The 27,623-nt window shown below is 40.5% G+C and overlaps 1 protein-coding gene across 1 annotated transcript in view; it reads left to right on the top strand.

Moving 5' to 3' along the window:
* The window catches only part of A2m (alpha-2-macroglobulin), a 44,492-nt gene that overhangs the window by 13,539 nt on the left and 3,330 nt on the right, over positions 1–27,623 (top strand). The window contains exons 15-31 of the mRNA XM_021190161.1: positions 542–691; positions 3,300–3,467; positions 3,855–3,930; positions 5,206–5,332; positions 8,458–8,686; positions 9,389–9,515; positions 9,975–10,096; positions 10,706–10,757; positions 17,773–17,856; positions 18,897–19,073; positions 19,380–19,467; positions 20,252–20,408; positions 20,676–20,750; positions 21,636–21,816; positions 23,833–24,056; positions 26,226–26,444; positions 26,631–26,758. Of these exons, the coding sequence (XP_021045820.1) occupies positions 542–691; positions 3,300–3,467; positions 3,855–3,930; positions 5,206–5,332; positions 8,458–8,686; positions 9,389–9,515; positions 9,975–10,096; positions 10,706–10,757; positions 17,773–17,856; positions 18,897–19,073; positions 19,380–19,467; positions 20,252–20,408; positions 20,676–20,750; positions 21,636–21,816; positions 23,833–24,056; positions 26,226–26,444; positions 26,631–26,758 (2,384 nt within the window). The remainder of the gene's footprint in view (positions 1–541; positions 692–3,299; positions 3,468–3,854; positions 3,931–5,205; positions 5,333–8,457; positions 8,687–9,388; positions 9,516–9,974; positions 10,097–10,705; positions 10,758–17,772; positions 17,857–18,896; positions 19,074–19,379; positions 19,468–20,251; positions 20,409–20,675; positions 20,751–21,635; positions 21,817–23,832; positions 24,057–26,225; positions 26,445–26,630; positions 26,759–27,623) is intronic.

Genomic DNA, 27,623 nt, shown 5'->3' on the forward strand with positions numbered 1-27,623 from the left:
GTCCCTGCTGTCACCTATTCTCTGATATGTGTGTGGATTGAAGGGGTTAAGTGACTGTCCTGGGAAAGTTCTGCACGGTCACTGCAGACTCACATGACAGAGGTATTGCCTAAGTTTCAAAATCCTCTGTGTACCATTGACTCTTAACAGCTTCCAATGCCTTTCCCTCTCTGTGTGATGGAGTGTTAGGAAGGCACATAGCAAGTTTCAAGGCCACACGAAGCCCAGACAAAAGGACCTACACCTTTGTTAGCACTCCATAAATAATCCAGAGTTAACGAGAACATTAGAGGTACATTAGAGGTAAAAGACTGAAACTTCCAAATGGCCAGTTTAGGAGGCATCTTTAGAGACCATGACAATTGTCTGACAGAATCTTGAGAGTCAAGGCAAAGTTCAAGAGGGGGAAAAGGCCTCACTCAAGTAGCACAACACCAACCACTGTAAGGCCTACCAAAATCGTTCTGTGTCAAGGGTGAGTAAGAGACACGTGGCGGGATTCAGATGTTGACTTTTCTGGCCTTTCTCTCCTATCTGTCAGGTGGACTTGGTCTTCCACCCAAATAGCGGTCTTCCAGCCACACGTGCCCTCCTCAGTGTCACAGCTTCTCCTCAGTCTCTCTGTGGCCTGCGAGCTGTGGACCAGAGCGTGCTGCTCCTGAAACCCGAAGCTGAGCTCTCTGCATCCCTGGTAAGACCCTGTCAGCCTTGGAGATGACATGCATGTGAAGGACTTGAAGCAAGGAGAATTGCTTGAGTAATGCCAAGACCTGTTGAAATTACAGTGACATTGAGGAAGGGGAAGGAGAATGAACAAAATATATTTACATGAAAGTTTCAAGGCACAGATAAAAGCATGAGAAAAAAAAAGACTATAGTCTCCTGTAGGTTAACAGTTTTGAACTCTGACAGACACTTTGCTTAGTGAGGAAGAAGATGTTTGTACATGGTCTCCTGTATCCCTTCTTTCCTCTCACACTGCTAGCTATGGCAGGTGAAAGAATTATGCAAGTGTTTGCTTAGAACCAACCAGAAAATCAATAGTTCGAAAAGGTAAAAACCCAGTGCAAATTAACCAGAAAGACTCAGGATGCAAGCATCAGTGTCTTGCCCCAGATCAGGTGGCTGTGCTGAACTGCTCAGCTTAGCAGTGCTGGGAGAGCATGAGGCAGGCTGTAAAAGGGAATGCAAGAGGCATGTGGTCCTGCATAGTAAACAGGATTGTTTCTGATTGTAACAGAGGGGTCATGATCAATATGCTTATATAAAAGATGGCAGGGTGGCCAACACCCTTAACTCTGTAAATGCAATCATAGTTGTTTTCAAGCTAGTTTTAACATGTTGGGAAGCTGATGTACTTCATGAAGCAGGTCTGGGTGGTCTGTTTGCCTGCTGTGAGACTACACAGACCCAATGGTGTTTCAGATTTCTGCTTTCATAAGAATGGTGCCAACTCAAATAAGGAACATCACAAAGTGAACATTATTACTGAAAAAATAAACCATTGTACTGGGGACATTGAGAAATAAAATGCTTGAATGACATAATGAAAACTTACACCACTGCCCATAACTACTTAACAGTATATTCCAACTGTGGTTTGCCAAAGGTTCACATTTTCATAAAACATACGAACAACTAGAATATGTTTTTGCTACAGTATTTATGAAAGCTTACAAAAAGAAATAATATATTTTTACTTTTATAAAAAAATTAAGTATAGGGCTGGCATAAAAGACTTACCGAAAAAGGGAGCTTGCAGCCAATCCTGATAACCACACACACATACACACACAGAGAGAGAGAGAGAGAGAGACAGAGACAGAGACAGAGACAGAGACAGAGACAGAGACAGAGACAGAGAGAGACAGATTGATTCTTAAAGGGCAGTGTGATGGCACACATCTTTAATCGCAGCTCTCGGGAGGCAGAGGAAGGAAGTCTCTGAGTTTGAGGCCAGCCTGATCTATTAAATTCTGGACAGCCAGGACTACACAGAGAGACCCTGTCCCAAACAAGCAAGCAAACAAACAAGTTAAAAAAGGAAATAGAAGTTTAAGAAAATATAACTTCTTGGTCTATGAATTTTTATTTTATATTATTCTGTATATATTTATGCTGTGCATGGGTGTGCATGTAGAAGTTAGAGAATAACTTTCAAGTGTCAACTCACTCCTTGCACAGTAGGCTCAGGGGACTGAACTCAGGTCGCCAGGCTTGTATGGCAAACATTCCTGGCTGAACCGCCTCCTCTGTCTACAGTGCTTGCTCTTTAAGTAGTATTTTAATAGAAATGTTAAAATATATATTTAAAGGACATATTAAGTACATTTATAATAGCATAATAAGGAGAAAAACTTCAATAAGGAGAAAAATAGCATTTTTTGTATGTATAATGTTATTTATATTTGTCAGAACTTTAAATTGATGCCAACTCTAATGGTCCTGGAGTAGACAGTCTGGAAGTAATTCTGTAGTGGTGAAGGAGGAGCCACCAGGCATCTGTAACAGGACATGAGTCCCTCTCCAACCTTTGTCAGTCTTTTACTAATAAAGCCACTTCACCTGGCAGTGTGAGTGAGTGATTCACAGAACATGAACTTAACACCCACTGTGTTCTCGGGACTGCACTAAGTGCTACTTATGAGCTATGGAAAGTCATATATTTGTGTGTAGTTGAAATGGATAATGTATGTTTTAGAGAAAGACAAAGGAGTCTCGTTTGTGGATCACCACAGACTCCAGGCCCTGTCTCTTCAGGCCACAGTCACTTTCCTGTGAGTGCACAGCTGTGTCACTTGTCTGTTTTACTTTTCTCCCCTAATTGGGTTTGAAAGCATCATCTCCAGTATTTCAGAGTTCAGCCCTCAGGGACTGAATGACTACCTGGAGCATTTTGTCTGTGTGACTAAAACCTTAGAAGTACTATTTTCTCCCACGTGGGGTGGGGTGGGGTGTGTTCGCAGTACTTCTTTCTAGGGCATGTGTCCTTTATTCTATGCAGAGTTGGTGGCCAACTCCAAGGTGGTGACAGAAATATCTATCCCTTCATTCCTTCTTCCCCAAGACATCAAATCATCCATGGCACAGCTCGATTTCTCAACCGTTAGGGTCTTATTTCATTTTAGTGTTGAGTAGATAGTGTCTGCTTCCAAATGGTACAAACAAGTATCAAGACCCTCAGTTGGTTAAATGGGAAGCACATTAGGTTTTGGTGCTGCTGTTCTTGGGGGTTTTCTCCTTGTTACTTAATAAAAAGCCACAGAGAATTGGCTCGTCTATGCTTTGCGTTCCTGCAGGTTTATGATCTGCTGCCAGTGAGAGACCTCACTGGCTTCCCCGAGGGCGTGAATCAACAGGAAGAAGACACTAATGGCTGCATTAAGCAAAATGACACTTACATTAATGGAATCCTGTACTCCCCAGTACAGAATACAAATGAAGAGGACATGTATGGCTTCCTAAAGGTAAACATCTTATCTCAGAGACAGGTCTAAAGGTTCTTAAAGTACCCTGTGTGGAAAAGTTATTTGTTTTTAAATGCTTTCTTATCACGAGTAAAACTAACAAAATAAAGGGACCAAGTGACTTCTCGAGGTCACCAGCAGAAAGAGATCTACCTAACACAGCAGAATCAGGTGCAGAAGTTTTAATGATTAATGACGTTTTCTTTTTATTGAAAGTCATTGCTTTGTGATATTTATAAGTACTGTGTATAAAATTATCACAGTCCAGTGAGTTTAAGGGACAACAGGGCATAACGTCCCTGTTTCATATGCAAACATGGAAAGATTAATTCAGATGGAAGGAGGTGTGTATGGGGCGCACTAATCAGGTGGTCATTTCCTTTGTAGGATATGGGCTTAAAGGTATTCACCAACTTGAACATCCGTAAACCCAAAGTCTGTGAACGCCTTGGAGTCAATAGAAGTGAGTGGCTAAAACACTGAACTGAATGAGGCAAGATTTTAAAAATAAATTGTGATCAAAATTAACCCAAACCTTGACTCAGATATAATAGGGCTGTGACAATATGTCCTTAACAATCAAGGCTCAAATCTGATACTAACACCCCTCCACCAAGTGTAAGTCTGCAGAGCACCAAAGAGGGTTGTGAACAGTGGCCTAGGAGATGTGCAGATCCAGCACAGACACGGTGTAAAGAAAGGATGAACTCTTGAGCAGTCAGAAATTCAGCCACCAAGAACGTATATCTGCCAGTAGACACAAGGGGCTGGAAGGAAAGGGTGGTTCCCAGGAGTCTAACTATGAAAACAGAGTTAGAAGTGCTCACAAGGCAGGGCTGCATTCTCTCAGGCGGGGAAAAATCTCCCTCAGTGGCCCTAAACAGCAGTAAACATGCTTCACTATTTTCAGTGATGTAAGCTGTTCCTTTGCCAAGTCATAGCAGGCAGTGTGAGTTTATTATTACATTGTTAACTAATGATTGGATGTGTCAAATGTGGAGAACAGGAAAAATCTATGAAAATGTTCTGTGAGAATCCATACCCTATGTGAAATTTATTACAGAGAATCAGATATTTTTATTTATAAATGACAGAATTGAATCCTTTGTTACCAGGATCTATAGGAAAGTTGTTGATCATCTGTGCATGTAGCTGCGCCTGTCCATGTGTCTGTTCCTGTACATTTCCCTAGCGTAGGTTGCTATCAAAAGTTTACCAGCACTTTACTCACAGAGAGTGACAGTACGGGGCAGATAACTGATGTTCTCACTCGACATGGAATACATAGCTTTTCTATCCTTGATTCCTCCATTGCTATAAACTGTTTCTCAAAACCACTACCATGTTTTTCCTATGCTACCATAGATGAACATGGTATTGGTGGGCTAGCCTGCTGCCTTCCTCCCCACCCAACACCCTAGGTCTCTCCATCTGGCACAATGGGCAGGAGTTTCCTGGGATTCCACAAAGCCATCTCTTCTGCATACAGTCCAAGACTTTCTGCCACACTTCTTCCAGTCTGTGCTTGGCATTTTCTTCCCCTGGCTCAGTTTGTTCTAATACCTCAGAATTCAGTTGCAATGTCACTTCCTCAGAGAAGCCTTCCTTGTTGCCCATGTGTCCTTTCCTGGCTCCCATCTTAACTTCTCGATCTTTCTGAGGTCGTTCTTTGGTAACACAATGGTTCATGAGCTCTATCTTTGTAGTCATTGCCCTTGTCTTCTCTCACCTACCATAGTACCAGCTGCATACCACCTTGTAAGCCAAGGCCACATGGATGCTTTTCTAGAGTCTTCAGAGTCTCCCACAGAGACTGCACGAAGCTACTTCCCTGAGACATGGATCTGGGACTTGGTGACTGTGGAGTAAGTTACTTATTTTTATATAAGATGCAGAAATATAGATGTATCACAGTTTGAACATCTGTGAGTGTCCCCTTTTTTAGTGTATATATTTAGAATTGCTGAGCACAGCGTTTCACTATCACTGGGAAAACATTACTAAGGTTGAGCAACATAGAAGCCCCCTAAGTTAAATTGACTTCTAAGTACTTATTCTATCATAAATGGGATTGTTGGCTTTATTGCTTTTCCAGATAGCATGCTACTGGTATTAAAAATGCAAACATACTTTCATTTTTGCATCCAACAGCATCACTGAGTTCATTTATTAGTCCTAACAGTTCTTTAAAGTAACTTTTGAGAGTTTCTTCATTTGGGATCAGATAATCTGTAAACAGGAATCATCTTAGTCATTTCTAATTTGGGTACTTTTGACTTCTTTTTCTAGTCTAATTATTTTTACAGTATTTCTAGTACTCCATTGAACAGGGCCAAGGATGGGATCCTTACCTTGTGCTGGATCTTACAGGAAAAGCTTTGGGTCTTCCCCATTGGTCAGAATGTTAGGGGGTTCTTATGAGCAGTTTATATTTTATAGATAATATAATATAGTACATAGTATATAGTACTTAGTATATAGTATATAATATATAGATGCAGAAATATAGATCTATCACAGTTTTTGAACTTCAGTGAATTATAGAGAAAATGTCCTTCTATACCTACTTTTTGAGTGTTCATATCATGAAGGGATGATGGGTTTTGTCCCATATTAATATATCTATTAAGATAATCATAAAAAATAAAAAAATAAAAAAGATAATCATATGGACTTTACTTTCTGAGTGGCTAATGTGGTATGTCACATTGATGGCACTGTTTTGCATTCAACAGTCACTGTTTAATCTTTTGAATGTCCTGTTGGATTCAATAGCTATTGTTCTATCAAGGAATGTGGCTCTCTATTGATTTAAGATATTGGTTTATAGTTTGATTTTCTTTTGAGCTTCACATCTGACTTTAATATCTTAGTGAGGCTGGTCTCTCCATTTTTGGATGTCTTTGAAAGGCTGATATTAATTCTTCCTTAAATTAGGGCAAGTGATGAATGAAGCAATCTAGTCAGAAGAGATACACAAAATAATTTTGTTCTTTTTAAGTTGTCAAGTCTTGTTTCTTGAGCTAGCATTGGATCTAATCTGGAGAGTACCCCATTTGTGCCTGAGGCTGGAGAGTACCCCATTTGTGCCTATTTTGCTGTTTTCTCCCAATGTTTTGTTAGCATTTGTTTGGTTGTTTTTCAAGTTTATTATTTCTTAATGGGATTTGTCTGCACATTGTGTCCATGGTTGAACATAAGGTATTGAGATCTTCCAGTATTTGAAAGTCACTTCACCGATCAGCCAAACCAGAGAGATTCTAGACCCAAGATTATCAGCCTTCCAAATAAAGTGATCCTTTAATACAGTTCCTCATGTCGTGGTAACTCCCAGCCATAAAATTATTTTCATTGCTACTTCATAAGTGTAATTTTGCTACTGCTATAAATTGTAATGTAAATATCTGTGTTTTCTGGTGGTTTTAGGCAACCTCTGTGAAAGGATCATTCAACCCCCAAAGGGGGCATGACCCGCAAGTTGAGAACCTCTACTGAGATGCTTCTCGGGTCTTTGTGCTGGTTTGAACACCCTGTTTGCCATCGTGGTCACCAGGAGCTTGGCATTGACCAAGACCCATCAGTGCCTTGAGATAGACAAGATGGAGACTGATCCATTGAGACAGGACCAGCAATCATTTGCATTTGAAGTGTTTGTTCCAGGCCCTTAATTTCTCCTGGAGATTCCAGGAGCTGGGTTCACACTGTGCAAAGCCAAGGGGAGGGTCTGTGACAATGTCTCTACTCTTCTTCCCCTTCCTTTCAGTTCCTATCCCCAGGGCTCAAGCAAATATCTTGTCCTTTTTCTTCCAGAGACAGGCTAGCTGTCTGGACAATCCACTGATCCAACTCTGGAATTATCCAGTAGGAGGAACATGCAATATGAAAGGCCCATGCAGCTGTTCAGGTTCCCAGATAACAATGAAGTCATTAAAGGCCTGAATCTCTGTGGAAACCAGTGTCACTGAGTGTCAGAACTAGGAACCCAAAGTGCCCCCCGACCCCTGAACGCAACCCCGTTTCTCTTTGTGCTGAACCCTGGGAGAAAGCCACTGGGCATGTGCACATATCCATTGCACACATCCTCTTGTTCTCCCCAGTGTCAGCGATCTTGAGACGACCGTGAGCACCACTCAGTCCCTGAGATGAGTGGTTTAGGAGGCAGACCATACCCTTGGACAGAACTACAAAAGTTGAGGTGCTTCATACATTCACAAATTCTTCCAAGGAGAAGCCTGAAGCTGCTTTTGTCACTGAAGGAGACCCCTGGGTAGAATAGTGGGAAGCACCCACCTTTCTATTGAGGCTCCCAGCAGTCTGCTGTGTAGCTCCCCTTCTCTAAAGCGAGCTATCAAGGAGTCCAACTCTCAGAGAACCAATGAGGCTCCATAAACCTCTTCTAGGAGAAAATGAAAACACTGATCTAATTTTCCAGTTTCCAGTTTTCTATCCCATTGCTGTTTCCAGGGGGAAGTTATCATTTTACCTATATCTTTTGAGTCAGAAAAAAAAACTTTTGGAAAAATTTCATTATAAGTTTCTATAAAATGGGTAGGCTCAAGGACCAAATGCAAGCAAATACCATACGTATTAATAAAGATCTTGCTTCTTTACCGATACATAAACATAGGTGAAGCTTACAAATAATTTCCGCCAAATAGACAGAGTAGTAGCAAAGTAAAAATGGTACAACCACTGGGATTTTATTTGTAGCAAAAATCAAGATCAGTATCAATTGCAGGCACAGTTCATAACTATGTTTTCCTATGAGATTTAGCTCTAATTGTTGGGAGATAATTTTGATATGGGCCTAATTGGAAACAGAAGACAAGCCCACCATTTCCTCATGGAAGGTCTTGGCTTTGCTTTTCCATTACTGTTATTTCTACTAAGTGCATTTCAGTTATGACCATAGAATCATTTATAGGGCTTTCTCCTAAAGGAGATTGATTTAGCTTCTCACTTCCTTTACTTCACATCTCACCCCCTGCAGCTCAACAGGAGTGGCTGAAATGGAAGTGACAGTCCCTGACACCATCACTGAATGGAAGGCCGGAGCCTTCTGCCTGTCCGATGACACCGGGTTGGGCCTGTCTCCCGTGATCGATTTCCAAGCCTTCCAGCCTTTCTTCGTGGATCTCACAATGCCCTACTCTGTGATCCGTGGAGAAGCCTTCACGCTCAAAGCCACTGTGATGAACTACCTCCAAACATGCATCTGGGTAGAGACTCGTTTCCTTAATTCAACACACACCAATTAAAAGTCACAGTTGTAGAAATACCAAGAAGGAAATTTTAAAAAGAATAAGTAAAACCCACTTCTTGCCTACTACAGAGGAAGAAGCTATCAGACATAGATTTATAGGTTAGGAAAGTGGATATCTCTAAGAATCAACTTACAAAGATGCGTTTCTAACATTGATCATAATCCTTTAAAGTTAAGTCATCTGCGCAATAGAAAGATCTCTTACACAAGCAAGCATCACTTTCCTCATCTCATGTTTTACAGTTTGTAGATCCAACATCTACATTCCTAAATATTTATTTTTTTCTCACTTGATTCATTACACATGGCTTCATTTAAAATGTTGCTTGTGTGCATCCCTCCTGGGTCAAAACCATAACTACTTGTAGACCTTGTGTAGTAACTGAGTCAGGGAATGATCACCTTTCTGGGTTCCAGAAGAGCTGCTTACCCAGGCAACACTCCCTCATTGTCTTTCTTCTGGTTCTAGCGCTTGAAAGGCCAAGCACCCCTTCAAGTGCTGAGGTTTACCTGTGAGGTGCTAATGAATGGACCACAGCACTGGGGCCTTATTTATCTCCTTGAAGTTAGGTAATGGAAAATCTAACTATCTCCAAGTAGGCTTCCACTGAAACCTGGTCTCCTTCTTTCTTTAATCCTGCTTCTTGCGTGGTTGCAGGTTGGTGTACAGCTGGAGGCCTCTCCTGATTTCCTAGCTGCCCCAGAGGAGAAAGAACAAAAGTCTCACTGCATCTGTATGAATGAGCGGCACACCACGTCCTGGGCTGTGATCCCCAAGTCATTAGGTGAGAAGCAGAGTCCAGAGGCTCAGTCAGGTCCTTATGAGCAGTGCTTCTTCCCCCAGGTAAGGACCCTCAGGTGGTAGGATCACTTTTTCTTTGACTTCCATTCCAGAATGGCAAGCACTTCCAGGTTTACTGGTGCATACCTGCAGTTCAGTACTTAGAAGGCTGAGACAAGGTCACTCAAGAGTTCAAGGCTAGTCTTGCCCACATAATCAAAGCAACATCTCAAATACAACAAACCACCAGTCACATCAAAGAGAAACACTTTCTTGTAAGTTGGGGGCCCAAGGAAGCCTCACTTCCTTACCTCCACCTCTAGTGACACAGATCTCTAGTGGATGCTGTTTCCATTTCTGCTCTGGTGTTTTCATGAATCTAAAGCCTCGTAAATTCCGAGTTTGCAAGCTTGCCGGAAGAGGGAATGTACACATCTCTACCTGGCTCTTCTTTTTCTCCTAGGAAATGTGAATTTCACAGTGAGTGCAGAGGCACTGGACTCTAAGGAGCTGTGTAGGAATGAGGTGACAGTGGTTCCTGAACGTGGAAAGAAAGACACGATCATCAAGTCCCTGCTGGTTGAAGTAAGTAAATCTGCCTACCTGATAGGACACACTGAGGCACAAGAGCGAACTCAGTTAGGGGTCTAATTATTTTTACAATTTCAAATCTTCAATGTTGAATAATGCACAGCCCATAATAAGATTCACAATAACATATTTCTGTCTATCATCTATCTATCTATCTATCTATCTATCTATCTATCTATCTATCTATCTATCTATCTATCTATCCATCTTCTATTATCTATTATCTATCATCTTTATTATCTATCTATTATCTATGTATCTTTCATCTATCATTTATCTACATCTATCATCTACCATCTATCTCTATTATCTATCTACTATCTTTTATCTGTCTGTCTGTCTGTCTATGTATCTGTCTATCTAATTATCTATTATTCTCCATCCTTCTCTCTGTCCCCTCTTGCTAATTATCTTCATTAATCTTCACTCATTTTCTTTTCTATCAATCCATCTTTTTCATATACTTACAATGAATAGAATTCATTTAGATAGTGCAACAAATCCTTTTTTTTTCCACTGTGCAGGACTCTGTGGTCCCCGAATCAACAACTCCCATATTCTGAAGGTCAATGCATTTCATCTTAACTTTTTTCTTTCCTAAAGCCTGAAGGTCTAGAGAATGAAGTGACGTTCAACAGTTTGCTTTGTCCAACGGGTAAGCCTCAACCATTATAATTAAACTCTCTGACTAAGGCTTTATACCATTTGAAGTTCAAAGATTGTTTGTATGTTCCTGTGGGATGAAACCTGGAGTGTCATCAATACAACAGAGTTAGAAAGTAGTTCCTAAGGAGGCCAGAGTACAGTGGTGAATGCCTATAATTCCAGCACTCAGAATGCTGAGGCAGGGGGTTCAAAGAAACAAAGAAGCAACATATCACAACAAAATGATGTTTCTTCCTAAGACGAGGCTCTAACCCCTAACTCCTAATTCTCTTGGCAGCAATTGTTGGAGAGACTTTTCTTTGTTTGCTGCATATTTTATTCTTCATTGAAAATTAATCATCTGTATCTGTGTGGGTTCATTTCTATGGTCTCTATACTTTTACAGTGGCCTTTCTGTATATATTTTAATGTAAATATCATGTGATTTTAATTATGTCTGTTTTGCAACATAATTAGATACAATGTAACACCTTCGGTTCTGATCTTTTTGCTTTTGATTACCTTTGTTATTATTTTTTTTTTTTTTGCTCCCAATTTTGTAGTAGTATTTGGGGGGCTCTTTGCCGCCTTTGCTCTCAAATAACTGCAGAGCATTTCTATGCCAGCTCTAGCCTGTTTTAGCTCCTGAATAGCTGATTCGGAAACCTGGTATTTTTATTTATGAGCTGCTGGCACTATGCTGGGCAGGTGCTGAGCTATTCTGAGCCTCTTAGGGTGATGTTTCCCAGCTACGTGGTCCTTTTCCTTCAATCAGTCTTTCCCTGGCTCAGTGCTGCATTTTGTGTACTGTGGAAGAATGGGTGACCAGGAAGAGGTGGGTGAGTCTCCCTAGAACAGAGCCCTAGAGTCTTCTTCCTCCAGCTCCCTAGGCTCCCGAAGGTGGCCGGCTTTCCCTGCCTGGTGCTTACTGAGGTGAGCCCTTGTCTTAGTCAGGGTTTCTATTCCTGTTCAAACATCATGACCAAGAAGCAAGTTGGGGAGGAAAGGGTTTATTCAGCTTACACTTCCATACTGCTGTTGATCACCAAAGCATGCAGGACTGGAACTCAAGCAGGTCAGAAAGCAGGCACTGATGCAGAAGCCATTGGAGGGATGTTCTTTACTGGCTTGCTTCCCCTGGCTTGCTCAGCCTGCTCTCTTATAGAACCCAAGACTACCACCCACAAGGGGCCTTTCCCCCTTGATCACTAATTGAGAAAATACCTTACAGCTGGATCTCATGTAGGCATTTCTCCAGCTAAAGCTTCTCTCTCTGTGATAACTCCAGCTGTGTCAAGTTGACACAAAACTAGCCAGTACAGCCCTGGGAGTGAACTTTTCCAAGATGTCTTTAGTGTTATTTATCCTTCCCCATATTCCCTACTCGACCCTACACTTCACTCTCCACTCCAGTTTAACCCTTCTTATTCCATTATTCCCAGTACCTTTTATGCTAGTGCAGTCTATCTCTCCTCCCTTGAAAGTCCCTCCTCATGGCCCCTTAGTCATTTCCTGGTAGTTGTAGCTGTTCCAAATGAAACATACATTATGGAGATTCAAAGCTTACACCCACAGGTGAGAGAAAACATGTGACATTTGTCTTTTTGGATCTGGATGACCTTGCTCAGAGTGATTATTTCCAAATCCATGCATTTTACCTCAGAATGTCATATTCATTTTAAATAGTTCAGTAATACTCCATGTGTAAACGTACATTTCATTATCCCTTCATTAGTTAATGGATATCTATGCTATTCCATTTTCTGGGTATTGTGACTAGGGCAGCAATGAACCTGGATGAGCAGGTATCCCTACAGTAGGACTCTGTGGAGTCCTTTATGTATATAAAGAGTGGTACAGCTGGATCCTTTGGAAGATCTATTTTTACCTTTTTGAGGAACATCCACAGTGATGCCTATAGTGGTTGAACCAATTTGTATTTCTACCAGGAAGAAATAAGTATTATCCCTTCTCCACATGGATCTCAACATTTGTCACTAATTTTGTATTTTATTTAAGCATTCAGAATGAGGTAAGATGACATTTCAATATAGACTTCCTGTTGTAACCATAGATCAATGTATCTCTCAACCCTCATCAGAGAAGTTTCTCTTTGCAATAGATGGTATTTGGCACAGAGACCCAAACTGCCCCAAGTACAGAGAAGCAGAGATGATAGAATCCTCAGTCCTAAAGAGAACATACGTTCTGCACCTACCCCCAAATCTGTCATCATTGTGCAAGAGGGAACAGAAAGTGTAAGTGCCAGGGGCGGTGAATGACTACAGGGAAACAGTGTCATAGCAGAGCAAAGCAGGGCCACCGTATGCATGCGCTCACAGCAATTGCAACAATATACACAAACCCTGTAGCCCACGCCAGACCAAATCCCAGCATGGAAAAGGATGCTGGTATACAACCCCAACCCCCAGCTGTTGTGCAAATGGCAGATTTTAGCTGTTGGGAGAGGGAGAGAGTTTTCCTTAACAGTGTAGCCCCTGGAACATCAACCACAGTCTAGTGGAAGAGCACACATCTAAGAACAAGGACAGAACAAGTTGGTATTGATTGGAGGAAAAAAAAAAACCAGCATTAGGCGTTAGGAAGATGGATTTGGGGAGACCTGAGGGTATGTGAATATGATTAAAACATGTTGTATGAAACTCTAAAAGAACTGATTTTTTTAAAAGGTAGCAAATATTAGCAATGTGTTTACTGTTGTTGTTGTTGTTGTTGTTGTTGTTGTATGGGGGAATTTGAGCCAGGAAGATGGAGGACAGCAAGGAAAAAAGAAAAGTTTAGCCAAGAAAATCTGAGAAAGATATTCCATTTGGTAATCAGAGCCTTCATCTCTTGGCCACACAAATATAATTTATAAGCATTGCTTCCACCCCATAAAGAAGAGTGGTATTCTGTTGTTCTCTGTGGAGTGTTCTACAATCATCTGTTAGGCCAAGTGAGTATTTTATTCCTTTTCTCCCTGGATGATCTGTTTATACTTTGAAGTGTGGTATTGAGGTTCCCCTCCATTATTGCATTACAGTAAATATCACTTCGTATCCTTGAATATTTGCTTTGTCTATGCACTCTGATTTGGAGGTACATGCATTTTTACAATTGTTATTTTCTCCTAAAGAATGAGTCTCTATAAATATCTCTAAATTTTTCACATATTTTTATCTTAAATGATAGAAGTGTCATTATCTCCATCTTTTTCTTCCCATATGGGTCCCGAGAAGGTGATTCTCTTGCAGTGCCACATAGTTAGGTCTTGTTTTTATTCATTTATTCATTCTCGGTCCTTATATTGGAGACTCTTATCCTTTTGCATCTGAGGTGGTTACTGACAGGCAAGGCTTTCTTCACGTGTTAACCACTCCTGGTTATGTAGATGATCCATTTCTTCCATTCTCTGTGTCTCCTTTTATGTACTGATGTTTTTCTGTAATGTTTTTAATTCTTTTTAGATTTGATTTGTGTTTCTACTCACCAGACTTTCTCTCTAGTTACCATAATGTTTATGTTTAGGCTCTTTCTTTTCTTTTTTTTTTTTTTTTTTATTTACCATTTTTTTTATTATTTTCTTTATTTACATTTCAAATGCTATCCCGAAAGTTTCCCATACCCCTCCCCCCACCTCTGTTCCCCCACCCACCCACTCCCACTACTTGGCCCAGGCCTTGCCTTGTGCTAGGTCATATATAGTTTGGAAGACCAAGGAGCCTCTATTCCCACTGATGGCCGACTAGGTCATCTTCTGCTACATATGCAGCTAGAAACACAAACCCCGGGGGTACTGGTTAGTTCCTGTTGTTGTTCCACCTACAGGGTTGCAGCCCCCTTCAGGTACTTGGGTACTTTCTCTAGTTCCTCCATTGGGGACCCTGTGCTCTATCCAGTAGCTGGCTGTGAGCATCCATTTCGGTGTTTACCAGGCACTGGCATAGCCTCACAAGAGGCCGCAATATTAGGGTCCCTTCAGCAGTATCTTGCTGGCATGAGCATTAGTATCTAGGTTTGGTGGTTGATGATGGGATGGACTCCCGAATGGGGTACTCTCTGGATAGTCCATCCTTTCATCTTAGCTCTAAATTTTGTCTCTGTACCTATAACCTTTCATGAGAGTTATGTTCCTTATTCTAAGGAGGAATGAAGTATCCACAAATGGTCATCCTTCTTGATTTTCTTCTGTCTTCCATAATCTGTCTTGGATATTCCAAATTTCTGGGCTAATATCCGCTTATCAGTGAGTACATATCTAGTGACTTCTTTTGTGATTGGGTTACCTCACTAAGGATGATATCCTCCAAATACATCCATTTGCCCAAGAATTTCATAAATTCATTGTTTTTAATGGCTGAGTAGTACTCCATTGTGTAAATGTACCACAGTTTCTGTATCCATTCCTCTATTGAGGGACATCTGGGTTCTTTCCAGCTTCTGGCTATTATAAATAAGGCTGCTATGAACATAGTGGAGCAAGTGTCCTTATTACCAGTTGGAAGATCTTCTGGGTATATGCCCAGAAGAGGTATAGCAGGATCCTCCGGTAGTACTATGTCTAATTTTCTGAGGAACCGCCAGACTGATTTCCAGAGTGGTTGAACAAGCTTGCAATCCCACCAGCAATGGAGGAGTGTTCCTATTTCTCCACAACCTCGCCAGCATCTGCTGTCACCTGAATCTTTAATCTTGGCCATTCTGACTGGTGTGAAATGGAATCTCAGGGTTGTTTTGATTTGCATTTCCCTGATGGCTAAGGATGTTGAACATTTTTTCAGGTGTTTCTCAACCATTCGATATTCCTCAGTTGAGAGTTCTTTATTTAGCTCTGTACCCCATTTTTTAATGGGTTTATTTGAGTTTTTGGAGTCCAGTTTCTTGAGCTCTTTGTATATATTGGATATAAGTCCTCTATCTGATTTAGGATTGGTAAAAATCCTTTCCCAATCTGTTGGTGGCCTTTTTGTCTTGTTGACAGTGTCTTTTGCCTTACAAAAGCTTTGCAGTTTTATGAGGTCCCATTTGTCAATTCTTGATTTTACAGCACAAGCCATTGGTGTTCTGTTGAGGAATTTTTTCCCTGTGCCCAAAAACCTCTTCGAGGTTTTTCCCCACTTTCTCCTCTATCAATTTCAGTGTCTCTGGTTTTATGTGGAGGTCTTTGATCCACTTAGACTTGAGCTTTGTACAAGGAGATAAGAATGGATCGATTCTCATTCTTCTACATGATAGCCGCCAGTTGTGCCAGCACCATTTGTTGAAAATGCTATCTTTTTTCCACTGGATGGTTTTAGCTCCCTTGTCAAAGATCAAGTGACCATAGGTGTGTGGATTCATTTCTGGATCTTCAATTCTATTCCATTGATCTACTTGTCTGTCACTGTGCCAGTACCATGCAGTTTTTATCACAATTGTTTAGGCTCTTTCTTATAGCAACTTGTTTGGAGCCATCTTCATCTGAATCAGTGTAATCTAACTATGACATTGCCCTCAGGTTTTCTGTGAGTTGGACTACAGTAGGCTCCCTGGGAAGCAACTCAGAGTGCCATCAGGGGAGGATGACTCTCTGGTTGTCTTTTTCTCCTGTACAAACTGGATTTGGGAGATCTCTGTCAAGTGTTGCGCTAACTGGGGAAAGCAGACATGAAGTGGTTAAAATGACACCATCTTTAACCCTTCTGGTTTGGGGTCTCTCCAGTTATGGGCCATCCCTTTAAGGTATCTAAGACTTGTTTCTGTGTAATGAATTTCCAGAGACGCTCTAGTCTCTGAAGAGATGCTGGCTGAGCCTTGCATGGAAATTCTGGGGCTTAATAGTTCCCATCTCATCACATCCTTCCTAGTCTTGGTTTTAGTAGAACAAGCACCTCCTTGTGTTTATGCTTCCATAATTATATATTTTCAGAAAGTATGCTCAGCATCTTTATCTACCTCCATTGCTTACAAATGTAAAGATTTTTGATTGAAAGTATTGTGATCCTGTCTTGATTCATCACAAGAGGAGCTGAACTTTGCTATTGTTTGTTTGTTTACTTGTTTGAGACATTATTATGAAATGCTGTCATGTCATTTGACCACAGATGCTTGACTATTTTGTCTCTCTTTACCTGACTTGAATGGTATTGGTCATTTAATGAGAACATTGTGTTTTCTTTCACCCTAACCTATGCTATCTGACTTCTTACATAACTCAACATTAATTTTATGAGGATAAGATGATAAATACCCCAATTCCCTCATTTTCCTCTTTGTATATTCTACCAAGATTAAAATGGCACATGTATTTATTCAGCAATTGTTATTACTTTATTTTATGCAAGCCAAAATATTTTCTTCCACCTGTTTATTTTTATTTTATCTTTGCTTAGAACATTTTTCTTGCAAAATGGTTAATATCAACTTTGTGAAAAGGCCATATAGGGATAACTTTATGAAAGGAAAATGACTATTATACTTTTCTATTTTATCTTTATATATAGTGATTATTTTCTTTTTAATGAGTCAGGTACTATTCATTTGCTCACTCCTATTTTAGAGGTCTCCTATTAAGATATACCATATTCATATCTGAAACAAATTATATGACATTATTGTAGAATTAAGACTTTTGAGGGAGGTTTTCTGTGCTTATTTATACACACGAATCCTTGTAGGCTTTTCACCTTTCATGGTTTTTGAGAGAGAAGCTGTGAGTGGCAAAGTTAAAATGGTTCATCTTGTTCTGCACACACTGTGTAGACCATGGGGGTGACTGCCACAGACCCCCCCCCAGCTCTGGACCCTCTCTGACTTGGAAATTCTACTTCATCTCAAGGAAGTCTGGGATAAAATTCTGAAAACCTTCAATTCTCAGTAACCCCTAAGATCAAAAAGAAAAGAAATGAATGTTTAATTTTTTTAAAGGAACAACTTTTCAGAAGTAGCTTATGCTTAAGGCACAATTCTAGTTTCTGGGCCATGAACATCTCTAAAGATCCAGAGCAGAATGGCCTTTCCTGTGGCTGATGTGCTTCTTGCCCTAGGTGCTGAAGTATCGGAACAGATATCGCTGAAGCTGCCATCAGATGTGGTAGAGGAATCTGCCCGAGCTTCTGTCACAGTTTTGGGTGAGTTCATTCCCTAGAGAATTTGGATGTTAATTTTTGATGTATTTCTTTTTGTTCATATATGTGTGGGTGTGTGTATGCATATATACACACATTTATATGTAGTTTGTATTTATACAGCAAAATTTTTATTTTATAATTTTTAATTTTCTTAATTAGAATATAATTATATCATTTCCTCTTTCCCTTCCTTCCCTATAACCCCTCCTATGTGTCCCCTTGCACATTCTTTTAAATTATTACCTCTTTTTAAAAATTTGTTTTGACATTACAGACACATTCTTTTTTTATGGTGTAAAATCTTAGATTAAAATTTATTTTCAGTTTCACTTCTATGAGCTTACCTGTCATATAACCAATACTATATGAAAGAAACTCTACAATACCTGCATCATTTATTATGAAGCATCCTTACATTCTGGACTGAAGGCATCAAATCAGTAGACAATCAAGTACAGACACATTCTCAAATATAACAATGTAACTTCCTCATTCATATGGGTCAACTTTATATAAATGTTTATTCAAAACAAATGGCAACAACAACAACAACAACAACAACAAAATGTGGTAGTACACACCTACAATCCCAACATTGAACTCCTGATGCAAGAGGATACATAGTTTGTGGCCACCCTAGGTCACAGAGCAAATATATACACAAATTCATCAAATTATAATTTTAACTTCTTTGAATTATTGTTTCCAACAATTTTCAAATTCTAAAAATTCCAATGTCCTGTCTGCACCCTTTGCAAAAGTACTCTTTTTTTTTAACATGGCTAATTATTCATTTCAGATATAATCTTAAATGTCATTATTTCCTATCTCTCCCATTTTTTAAAAGATTTATCTATTTATTATATGTAAGTACACTGTAGCTGTCTTCAGACACTCCAGAAGAGGGTGTCAGATCTTGTTACGGATGGTTATGAGCCACCATGTGGTTGCTGGGATTTGAACCCTGGACCTTCGGAAGAGCAGTCAGGTACTCTTACCCACTGAGCCATCTCACCAGCCCTATCTCTCCCATTTTCTAGGAGATATATTGGGTTCTGCCATGCAGAACACACAGGATCTCCTCAACATGCCCTATGGCTGTGGAGAACAGAACATGGTTCTGTTTGCTCCCAATATCTATGTCCTGGATTATCTGAATGAAACAGAGCAGCTGACACAGGAGATCAAGACCAAGGCCATTACCTATCTTAACACAGGTGAGTACTGAACAAGGGACTGAAGGTTGACAATACTATTTCAGTTAGCTTGTTCAATGAGACTGAGTTATTTATCATTACTATTGCCTATTATCTCACTACCAAAATAGAAAACACTAGTATGGTTTACTTCATAGAAACTATCTACTCTCTGACTTCCAGGAACACATTATGAAGTGAGGGCATACTTTAGATATGGACAGAACAGTTTTGAACAGTTACAAGAGATGTCAAGCATTTTAATAATCTTTTTGGCTGCCATGGGTACTCAACCTGCCATATTGTTTCTCTAACTTTCCCTCACAGGTTACCAAAGACAATTAAACTACAAGCACCGGGATGGCTCCTACAGCACTTTTGGGGATAAACCTGGCAGGAGTCATGCCAATACCTGGTAAGGGGAAGCCAATGGCTTGAATTCTTTGCATGCAGTACTCTAGTTATGTCAATAACAACTCTGTCAAGACATATGTTATTGGAATTAGAATGAATTATATTAAATGAATGTACCAACATTGGAGAATTAACAAGCAGATAATCTGATATTCAGGTATATGTTTGTTAAATGTCCAAGTCATCCTGCGCATATTATAGCGACATTTTCTTTTCTAAAAACAGTTCCCCTAGCCAAGAGTTTTAAAGTGATATAGTGAGCATATCACATGACTTAGATAAGCCACACCTGCTTCAGTGTATCTTTCTTGGGTCATACTTACCTTGAGAGAGGATGAATTCATTTAGAGGGAAAAGAACTAAGGATAGAATGATACAAAATCTTTTTTTACATTCCTAAGTAAAAGTGAATGTAAAGTTGCTGCATAGAAGAATTGGACATGTGAGGATACTGTCATCTATACATAGCAAGAAACCTTCCAAGAGGAGGGTCAAGAACCATCCCATGCTGTTTTATCTTCTCAATGAGCCAAGAAAAACAAGTGTGTCAGAAATCCGTAGCTTCTTTATTATGGCTAGAGCAAATTCTAGGTCTAGCATCCTTCTCCTGTAGACCAGGATAGACTTAGAGGGTATCTCCAGTGCACCAATTCCAGTTAGATACTTCTCTAGTGTCAGGAAGGGACTTGGGAAGCATTTTCATGTGAAGAGGCTTTAAAATCATTATAACAAATATATGATTATTATGGTTATAGCAAATATATGATTATTCCTACTTCACTCAGGCTCACAGCCTTTGTACTGAAGAGTTTTGCTCAGGCTCGAAGATATATCTTCATCGATGAATCACATATCACCCAAGCCCTCACCTGGCTCTCCCAGCAGCAGAAGGACAATGGCTGCTTCAGGAGCTCTGGGTCACTGCTCAACAATGCCATGAAGGTGAGTATTCCAGAGCTAGTTTTGGTTTATCCATTATGAGATCTGTGAGTACAGAGATTATAGAGTAGAAATTACTGACAGAGCTACCAAAGAACAATCAGACCTAGACATCACCAAGAAAGAGAGGATAGAGTTCATATTAATTATGATGCATTGCCTGGGAGTGGAAATTTAGAAATGGGAAGTTCCACAACACAGCAGAATATGAATAGCTAGTTAATAGAATTCTTACAACTACTTACATCACTTCCTCTTGCCCATTCACAGGGAGGAGTAGAAGATGAAGTCACTTTGTCTGCCTACATCACCATCGCTCTCCTGGAAATGTCTCTTCCTGTCACTGTAGGTACCACCTTCTTCCCTACCAAAAGATGATTCTGGGTGCAACAAAACTCTGGCTTGTTGCCTGAGACTTGAGCTTCCTAAACAGCATGTGTCTGCTTTCCTTCTATGCAGTGCAAATGCTTCTCAAATCCATTTGCTCCAGCAAAAAGGAAAGGTTTGCATTTTCCAAGGGGGGCATCTATGCTGTTTCTCTCCTATAAACATCTCCACTCTCTCAAGGATCCTAAAGACATGGCTAATATCAGATTAGCAGTTAATAATATATTATTTATCTTTCTACTTTGAGAATTTCATAAATGTATACAATCACATACAATTGTATCTAGCCCTTTCTATTTCCTCCCTCCAACTCCTTCCCATGTCTTCTTCAACTCATCCCTTCCCAACTTCATGCTCTTTTTGAAAAAATATAACCACGAAGTCCAGTTAGTGCTGCTAACATATTTGTGGGTGTGGAGCCACCCATGGGGCTATGACCAGAGGTTGCACTCTTGAAAAATAATAATTATCTCTTTCGCCAGAAATTATGAAATGGCATGAGAGCCAAAGTAATGGGGTGGGATCTGGAAAGCACCGACCCCATCTATGCCAGAATTTTAGCTGGCTTGATCATGTGTCCTGTGCATTTAGCCCCAGCTACTGTAGGTTCATGAATGTGATAGTCTTGCCATATTCAGAAGAGAGCATTTCACAAGGCTCCTCCCATCCTGTGACTTTCTGACTCTTCTGTGATATTTTCTGGGCCTTGGTTGGATGTTGCTGCTTCTATGTCTAAGAATGAATTGGAAAACCTTCTTATCTCCAGGTCTACTCTGTCTGCTCACCTGGGAAGGTCAGCACCTTTCTTCACATAGCTGTCTCCGTTCTGCTCCCCATTCACAGCATCCTGTTGTCCGCAATGCCCTCTTTTGCCTGGACACAGCCTGGAAGTCAGAGAGGAGAGGAGTCAGTGGCAGCCATGTCTACACTAAGGCACTGTTATCCTATGCATTTGCCCTTGCTGGTAACCAGGACACGAAGAAGGAGATACTGAAATCACTTGATGAGGAGGCAGTAAAAGAAGGTGAGAGCATCTGAGGCCGTTCTCCTGACAACGTCCTGTGGGCCATACCGCAGAATTTCCCTGCTCTGCCTTTTGTGATCTGTCCTCTCTGCTACCCACTATCCATCATCTAGGTATATCTATCTATTCCATATAGAGTTTATTTTTTAAAATCTAGAACTTTAAAAGTGAAATCACACATTAAAAAAAAAGAAGAAGAAGCATCAGGTATAGCAGCGAGAAGCTCAGCCTTGAAGATTTGCTCCATAATGAACTATTTGTGTGAAGCCAGGCAAGCTATCCAGTTACTGATGGTTCTGTTCCTTCCTCATGAAACAGGGGCACTGTTTGCCCTGTAGGGTTGTCCACTGAGTGAATAGTAAATGTGAAGTTTTAGTGGAGTCTGTGGGATAATGTTATAAGAGCACTAGCTGTCAGACCTACTACTAAGATGTCACTTCCTAATCTACACCTGACCCTTACTTGGTGACCTCATGAGAAAGTTCTGATGTTTTACCTCACTACACAAGTCGATTGTGTTGATCAATCTTTTTATTTTCAGGTAATATTTTTTCATATATCAAAGTTTATATAACAAGTTAAAGAGACAGAAAATACAATGTGCATATCCAATGAAATTGAACTTGTCTTTCTTCTTTGGTAGTGCCATAAAATGTTAATACACTGAGAAATATTTCTTATGATATAATAGGTACAAAGAATAATTAGAAAATACCTGAGTCACTCATTCCCAGTGTAAGAAAATAAGTATTCCCAATGCATTAAAAAAAGAATCCTGCCGGGCAGTGGTGGTGCATGCCTTTAATCCCAGCACTTGGGAGGCAGAGGCAAGTGGATTTCTGAGTTTGAGGCCAGCCTGATCTACAGAGTGAGTTCCAGGACAGCCAAGGCTACACAGAGAAACCCTGTCTCAAAAAAACAAAATAAATAAATAAATGAATAAATAAATAAATAAATAAATAAATAATTAAAATCCCATGTTTCATTTACACCTCTAGAGATTAACATTATTTTAAATCCACTATCACAATTTCTACTTATATGTATATATGCAATATGTACCTATGTATTTCTTGCATATGTATCCATAAATATTTTTAATTTTGTAAAGTGTCCAGATTTACATATGCAGTTTCATACCCATTGATATTTCAGTAGTTTGTTTTCCTTTTGATTTTTAGGTGTAAGGTTAGGCAAATAAACCTCCCTAGCAGTAGTGCACTGATTTTCATTCTTCATTTTCTATTTGTTAGACAAATTCTTTCTACGAAGCCTAAGCTAGCCTTAAAATGAAAATTCTCCCACCTCAGTTCAACCCCAAGTACTGGGTTTGCAGATATGTGGCACTTAGATCAGACTTCTTGATTGCTGACACAGTAGGTCCATGGTGGATGCACAGGTGCCCATCCCTCTGGTCCCTCTGTGCACGTGCCAGCTTCTCCAAGTTAGACTTCTAGAAGTGTAAGGACGCACTGTAGACCAGACATTTTTTTCCTGAATATTGCCAAATTGCTGTCGAAGAAAAACTGGCTTTCCATGACACTCATCTTTGTCAGTTTCAGTACTTAACAGCCATGTCAGCTATTTTAAAGAGAACAGTAATCTTTTTTCAATTTAATGAGTATAAACTTTTTATCATTTCATGTGCTTAGTGGTAATCACATGAGCCTCCTAGGGAAGGGCTTTACAAGATATGTAATACATTCTGGTTAAGCTCTAGATCACGTCTGAAGCAGAGAATACTCACAGCCTAGAAGAGAACTTTCTCCCATCACACAACTGTAGTAACTGTCTTCAGTCATAAGTGGTTAAGGGGCCTGTCACTCTACCAGCACTGCCCTGCCTTGCCTGCATTGAAATGTTGAATTCACATTTACATCAAAGGGACCATTATCTCTTTAAAGTTTGAAGGATGACCTTTGAAGAGCAGTCCTCGTTTTAGCTCTGTCTTGGATGCTTTCAAACAACTACGTGCAAATATTTCGTCACTCATAAGCATCCCTTTTCCACCTCCAGACAGTTCTCTTCACTGGACCAGAGCTCAGAAACCCAGAGTGCCGGCGGATCTGTGGTACCAACCCCAGGCTCCCTCGGCTGAGGTAGAGATGACTGCTTATGTGCTCCTGGCTTATCTTACCAGCAAGCCACCTCCAACCCGAGAGGACCTGACTGCTGCGATGCTCATTGCGAAGTGGCTCATAAAGCAGCAGAGTTCCCATGGTGGCTTCTCCTCCACCCAGGTCAGTGATTGGTTAAAACATTTTATCTTTAGTTAGTGAAAGGGTTGCCTACTAAAATCACATGAGGAAAAAAAAAACAATGAAGGTGACTTAGAGGATTATTAATATACAGAGATAATAAAAAGAAATTGAAAGACAGCTAAAAAGAATTCTTAAACTGTGACATCCCACATCAGCCCTGCACTATCATGGTCTCCTCGGTTCAACAACAAATCTGTGTTTCCCAAAGTAGTACTAGGGCACAAGAAGAAGGAAGAAAAACTTACCTACTGTTCTTCTTGAAGGCGAAGACTCTTTTTTGAGCTACTAATAGGAACACTCACTCAACATTCTCTGCTTACAGATGTGTCCATTTGTAGGCCTGTGTTTAAACTAGATGCTTTTGATGGTCTCCAGACACTGCTTAGCACACAAAAATATGTTTATTAGGAACGTAATGGGATGTTTTCCTCAACCAATCTCTCAAGCTCAACTCTACAGTTACATGCCTAAACAATTCATCAGTATGTGCCCAGGAAGAGTCTCTATTTTCAGAGACAGTAGATGTAAGCATATGTCTTCTATAAGTGAAAGGAGGGTATAGAGAAGTACAACCTTGTCTTTTTCTATTGTGTTAAAAAAATAAGATTTTTTTTCCCACACGAAAAAAACCGAGTTTTTAAATTTAAAATGTTTTTATTTCTTTCTGAGAAATCTATTATTTAAATACTGTCTTGCAGCTCAGTGTCAGTGGTTTTGAGAATATGCATAGTGAGGGGGAGGTGAGCCCTGGTGGTATTTTGATGAACCCGGAGAGGGGGAGGCCAGTCAGAACAGCAGTATATCAGGGGATGTTTATAATAAGCCCCTTCCTTACTTTGGAGAAAGCCTGACTCTGAGCTCAGTTGTAACAGGCCTTGGCTTCTGGTCAGCAGAGACAAGTTTGATTTGGAAAGGGGACCAGACCAAGCTCTGGCTGGGAAACAGCCTATAGGACTACAGTGCTCAAAGGGACATAATAAGCAAATGCCTGTTGCCAATTAAGAACTCCATTCCCACTTACATATATGTTCTACATCTCACATCACAAACCTTTATAGAGGGGGAGATCGAGATCAATTTGCTGATATATTTGTGTACAACCCAGAGCATATATGTGATGCTATGACCCTGTTATCCACCTGAAGGTTATAATCAATCTGTAAAGTTTAAATGTCTATGTGAGGAGGATAACAGAAACAGGAACTAAAACCCTTGTGACCACTAACAGAACTTTGGGAAATAAGAGTTTTCATACCTATATTGGTGTCTTTTTCATTCCATAACAAAATGTCTGAGAGTAAATCTACAAAGCAAGGAGGCTGATTTAGCTTACGGGCTTTGATACACAGAATTCAGAGAACATGTGAACACTTGAAATAAGGCTCTGATGTGGCTGCCTTGCCTGATGGCTTTCTCACCTTATAGTGGATAGCCATGGAGGGAACAGATGTGGGAATGTGATATCCTATTTGAAAGCAGGAAGCCAGAGAGATCTGGCTGCCCCTTTTTTATAGCAACCTACTCACACGAAATACCTGGGATTCCCACCAGAACAGAATCCCTTCCAGAAACCACCCTGTCAGTGACTTAAGGACTTCTGTCTTAGTTACTTTCCTGATGCTCTGATAGAACACCACGACCAAGGTGACTTATGGAAGGAAAGGGTTGTTTGGCATATGGTTCCAGAGGGTTAAGAGTCTGTCCTGGTGAGGGAGAGGAAGAGGAAGAAGAGGAAGAGGAAGAGGAAAAGGAAGAGTGGGGGCTCAAGGGGGCTCAAGATAGATATAGTGGCAGGAGCTAGACACTAAGAACTCACATTCTGAACATCAAGCATAGGGCAGAAAGCCAAATGGCAATAATGTAAGGGTTTTTATTTTTCTCTTGAAACCCACCCCCAGTGGCGTACTTTCCCCCCAGCAAGGTCACACCATCTAAAATTCCCCACATAGTGTCACCAACAGGGAAATGGACAAGTGTACAAATATACGAGGCTATGTGAGACATTTTCATTGAAACCAGAACAGCATCTTACTAGCTTTGATTCACCATCCAAAAGCACCTCCATAGGGCCTAAGCTTCAGACTTCCGGGCAACCGATCACGTCCAGATGTAGCAATCCCTGGGTCAGTTACCCCATTTCTCTTTCAGGACACGGTAGTGGCTCTCCACGCTTTGTCCAAATACGGAGCAGCTACTTTCACAAGAGCGAAGAAAGCTGCGCATGTGACCCTCCAGTCTTCAGGCGCATTTTCTACAAAATTCCAAGTGAACAACGACAACCAATTATTACTACAGAGAGTCACATTGCCAACTGTGCCTGGGGATTACACTGCGAAGGTAGCTGGAGAAGGGTGTGTCTACCTCCAGGTGAGACTTGGGCAGAGGAGGTGGGGGTGGGGGAGTGGGGGGNGGGGTGGGGCAGGAATCATTCTTCCTGTAAAAAGTCAGAACTCAGGCAAGCCAGTGGACAAGTTGCAGAGAAAGAGATGAGGGAGCTGAGGGGAATCCCCAGGAAAAGGGTAAAACAGACGCCTGTCTTTAATGTGCCACCAGACATCCTTGAAATACAGTGTTCTCCCGAGGGAGAAGGACTTCCCATTTGCTTTGGTGGTGCAGACTCTGCCTGGGACTTGTGAGGATCTCAAAGCTCACACCAGCTTCCAGATCTCACTCAATATCAGGTAAGACCAATTTTCACCATCCGGGTAAACAACTAGTCTTTTTACCTGGGGCTTATCACTAAGCAAAGATGTTGGATAGCAAATATCTAGATCTGTTTTAAAAATAAGGTATTCTTTTTTTTTTTAGATGTACAGTCCATTTTTACAAAACATTTGTACATATAGTAAATGGTCAGAGAATAAATTTGATATGTCGGTCACAAAGGAAAGTACATTATAGAACTCCAAAGACTGATTATGGTTGTTTAATCTTGTAAATCGAGTTTCTCTGTGATGGAGTTACGTTGCCTGCCCTCTACCTTCAGAAATTAATTCCCTCGAATAATTACTCCTGATAATAAATAAACAAGCAATACCATTCTTTGTCTACTACTTGAATTCCTCCTATGTAATGAAATCCTTTAGTAATCTTGATTTTTATAGAAAAGAAAAACATTCTTAGAAGGCTTAAATAAAAGGAAGTAGTGGCTTTTCCACTGTAATTCTGCTGCCGATAAGTAGGTCTAGTTATGTATGGTATACTACGTCTGGAAAACAGCACACACGTACATAGCAGGAGTCAAGTGGCTACAGAACTCACAAACATGTACCCAGGTCTTTGTGACTTGGCTTGCTGCTCTACCTAGGAAACTGTGGTGATAAAGTGAGAGTAACAGGAATCCCAGAACAGATTAGAGCCCTGGAGGACATGTCATCCACCAAGCTTCCTTAAGACACAGACCTGAGACCACAGACTTGAATTCCAGTTCTAGATCCAGTTTCTGTGGATTTCCTCAGTTCTATATAAATTCTATTACATGCCATTTTTTTTTTTCGGGATCCTTGGAAAGTCTGATGCATACTTCATAGAGCCATAGAGTATACA

Source organism: Mus pahari, chromosome 2, assembly GCF_900095145.1.
Source record: "Mus pahari chromosome 2, PAHARI_EIJ_v1.1, whole genome shotgun sequence".
In the NCBI taxonomy this organism is placed as follows: domain Eukaryota; kingdom Metazoa; phylum Chordata; class Mammalia; order Rodentia; family Muridae; genus Mus; species Mus pahari.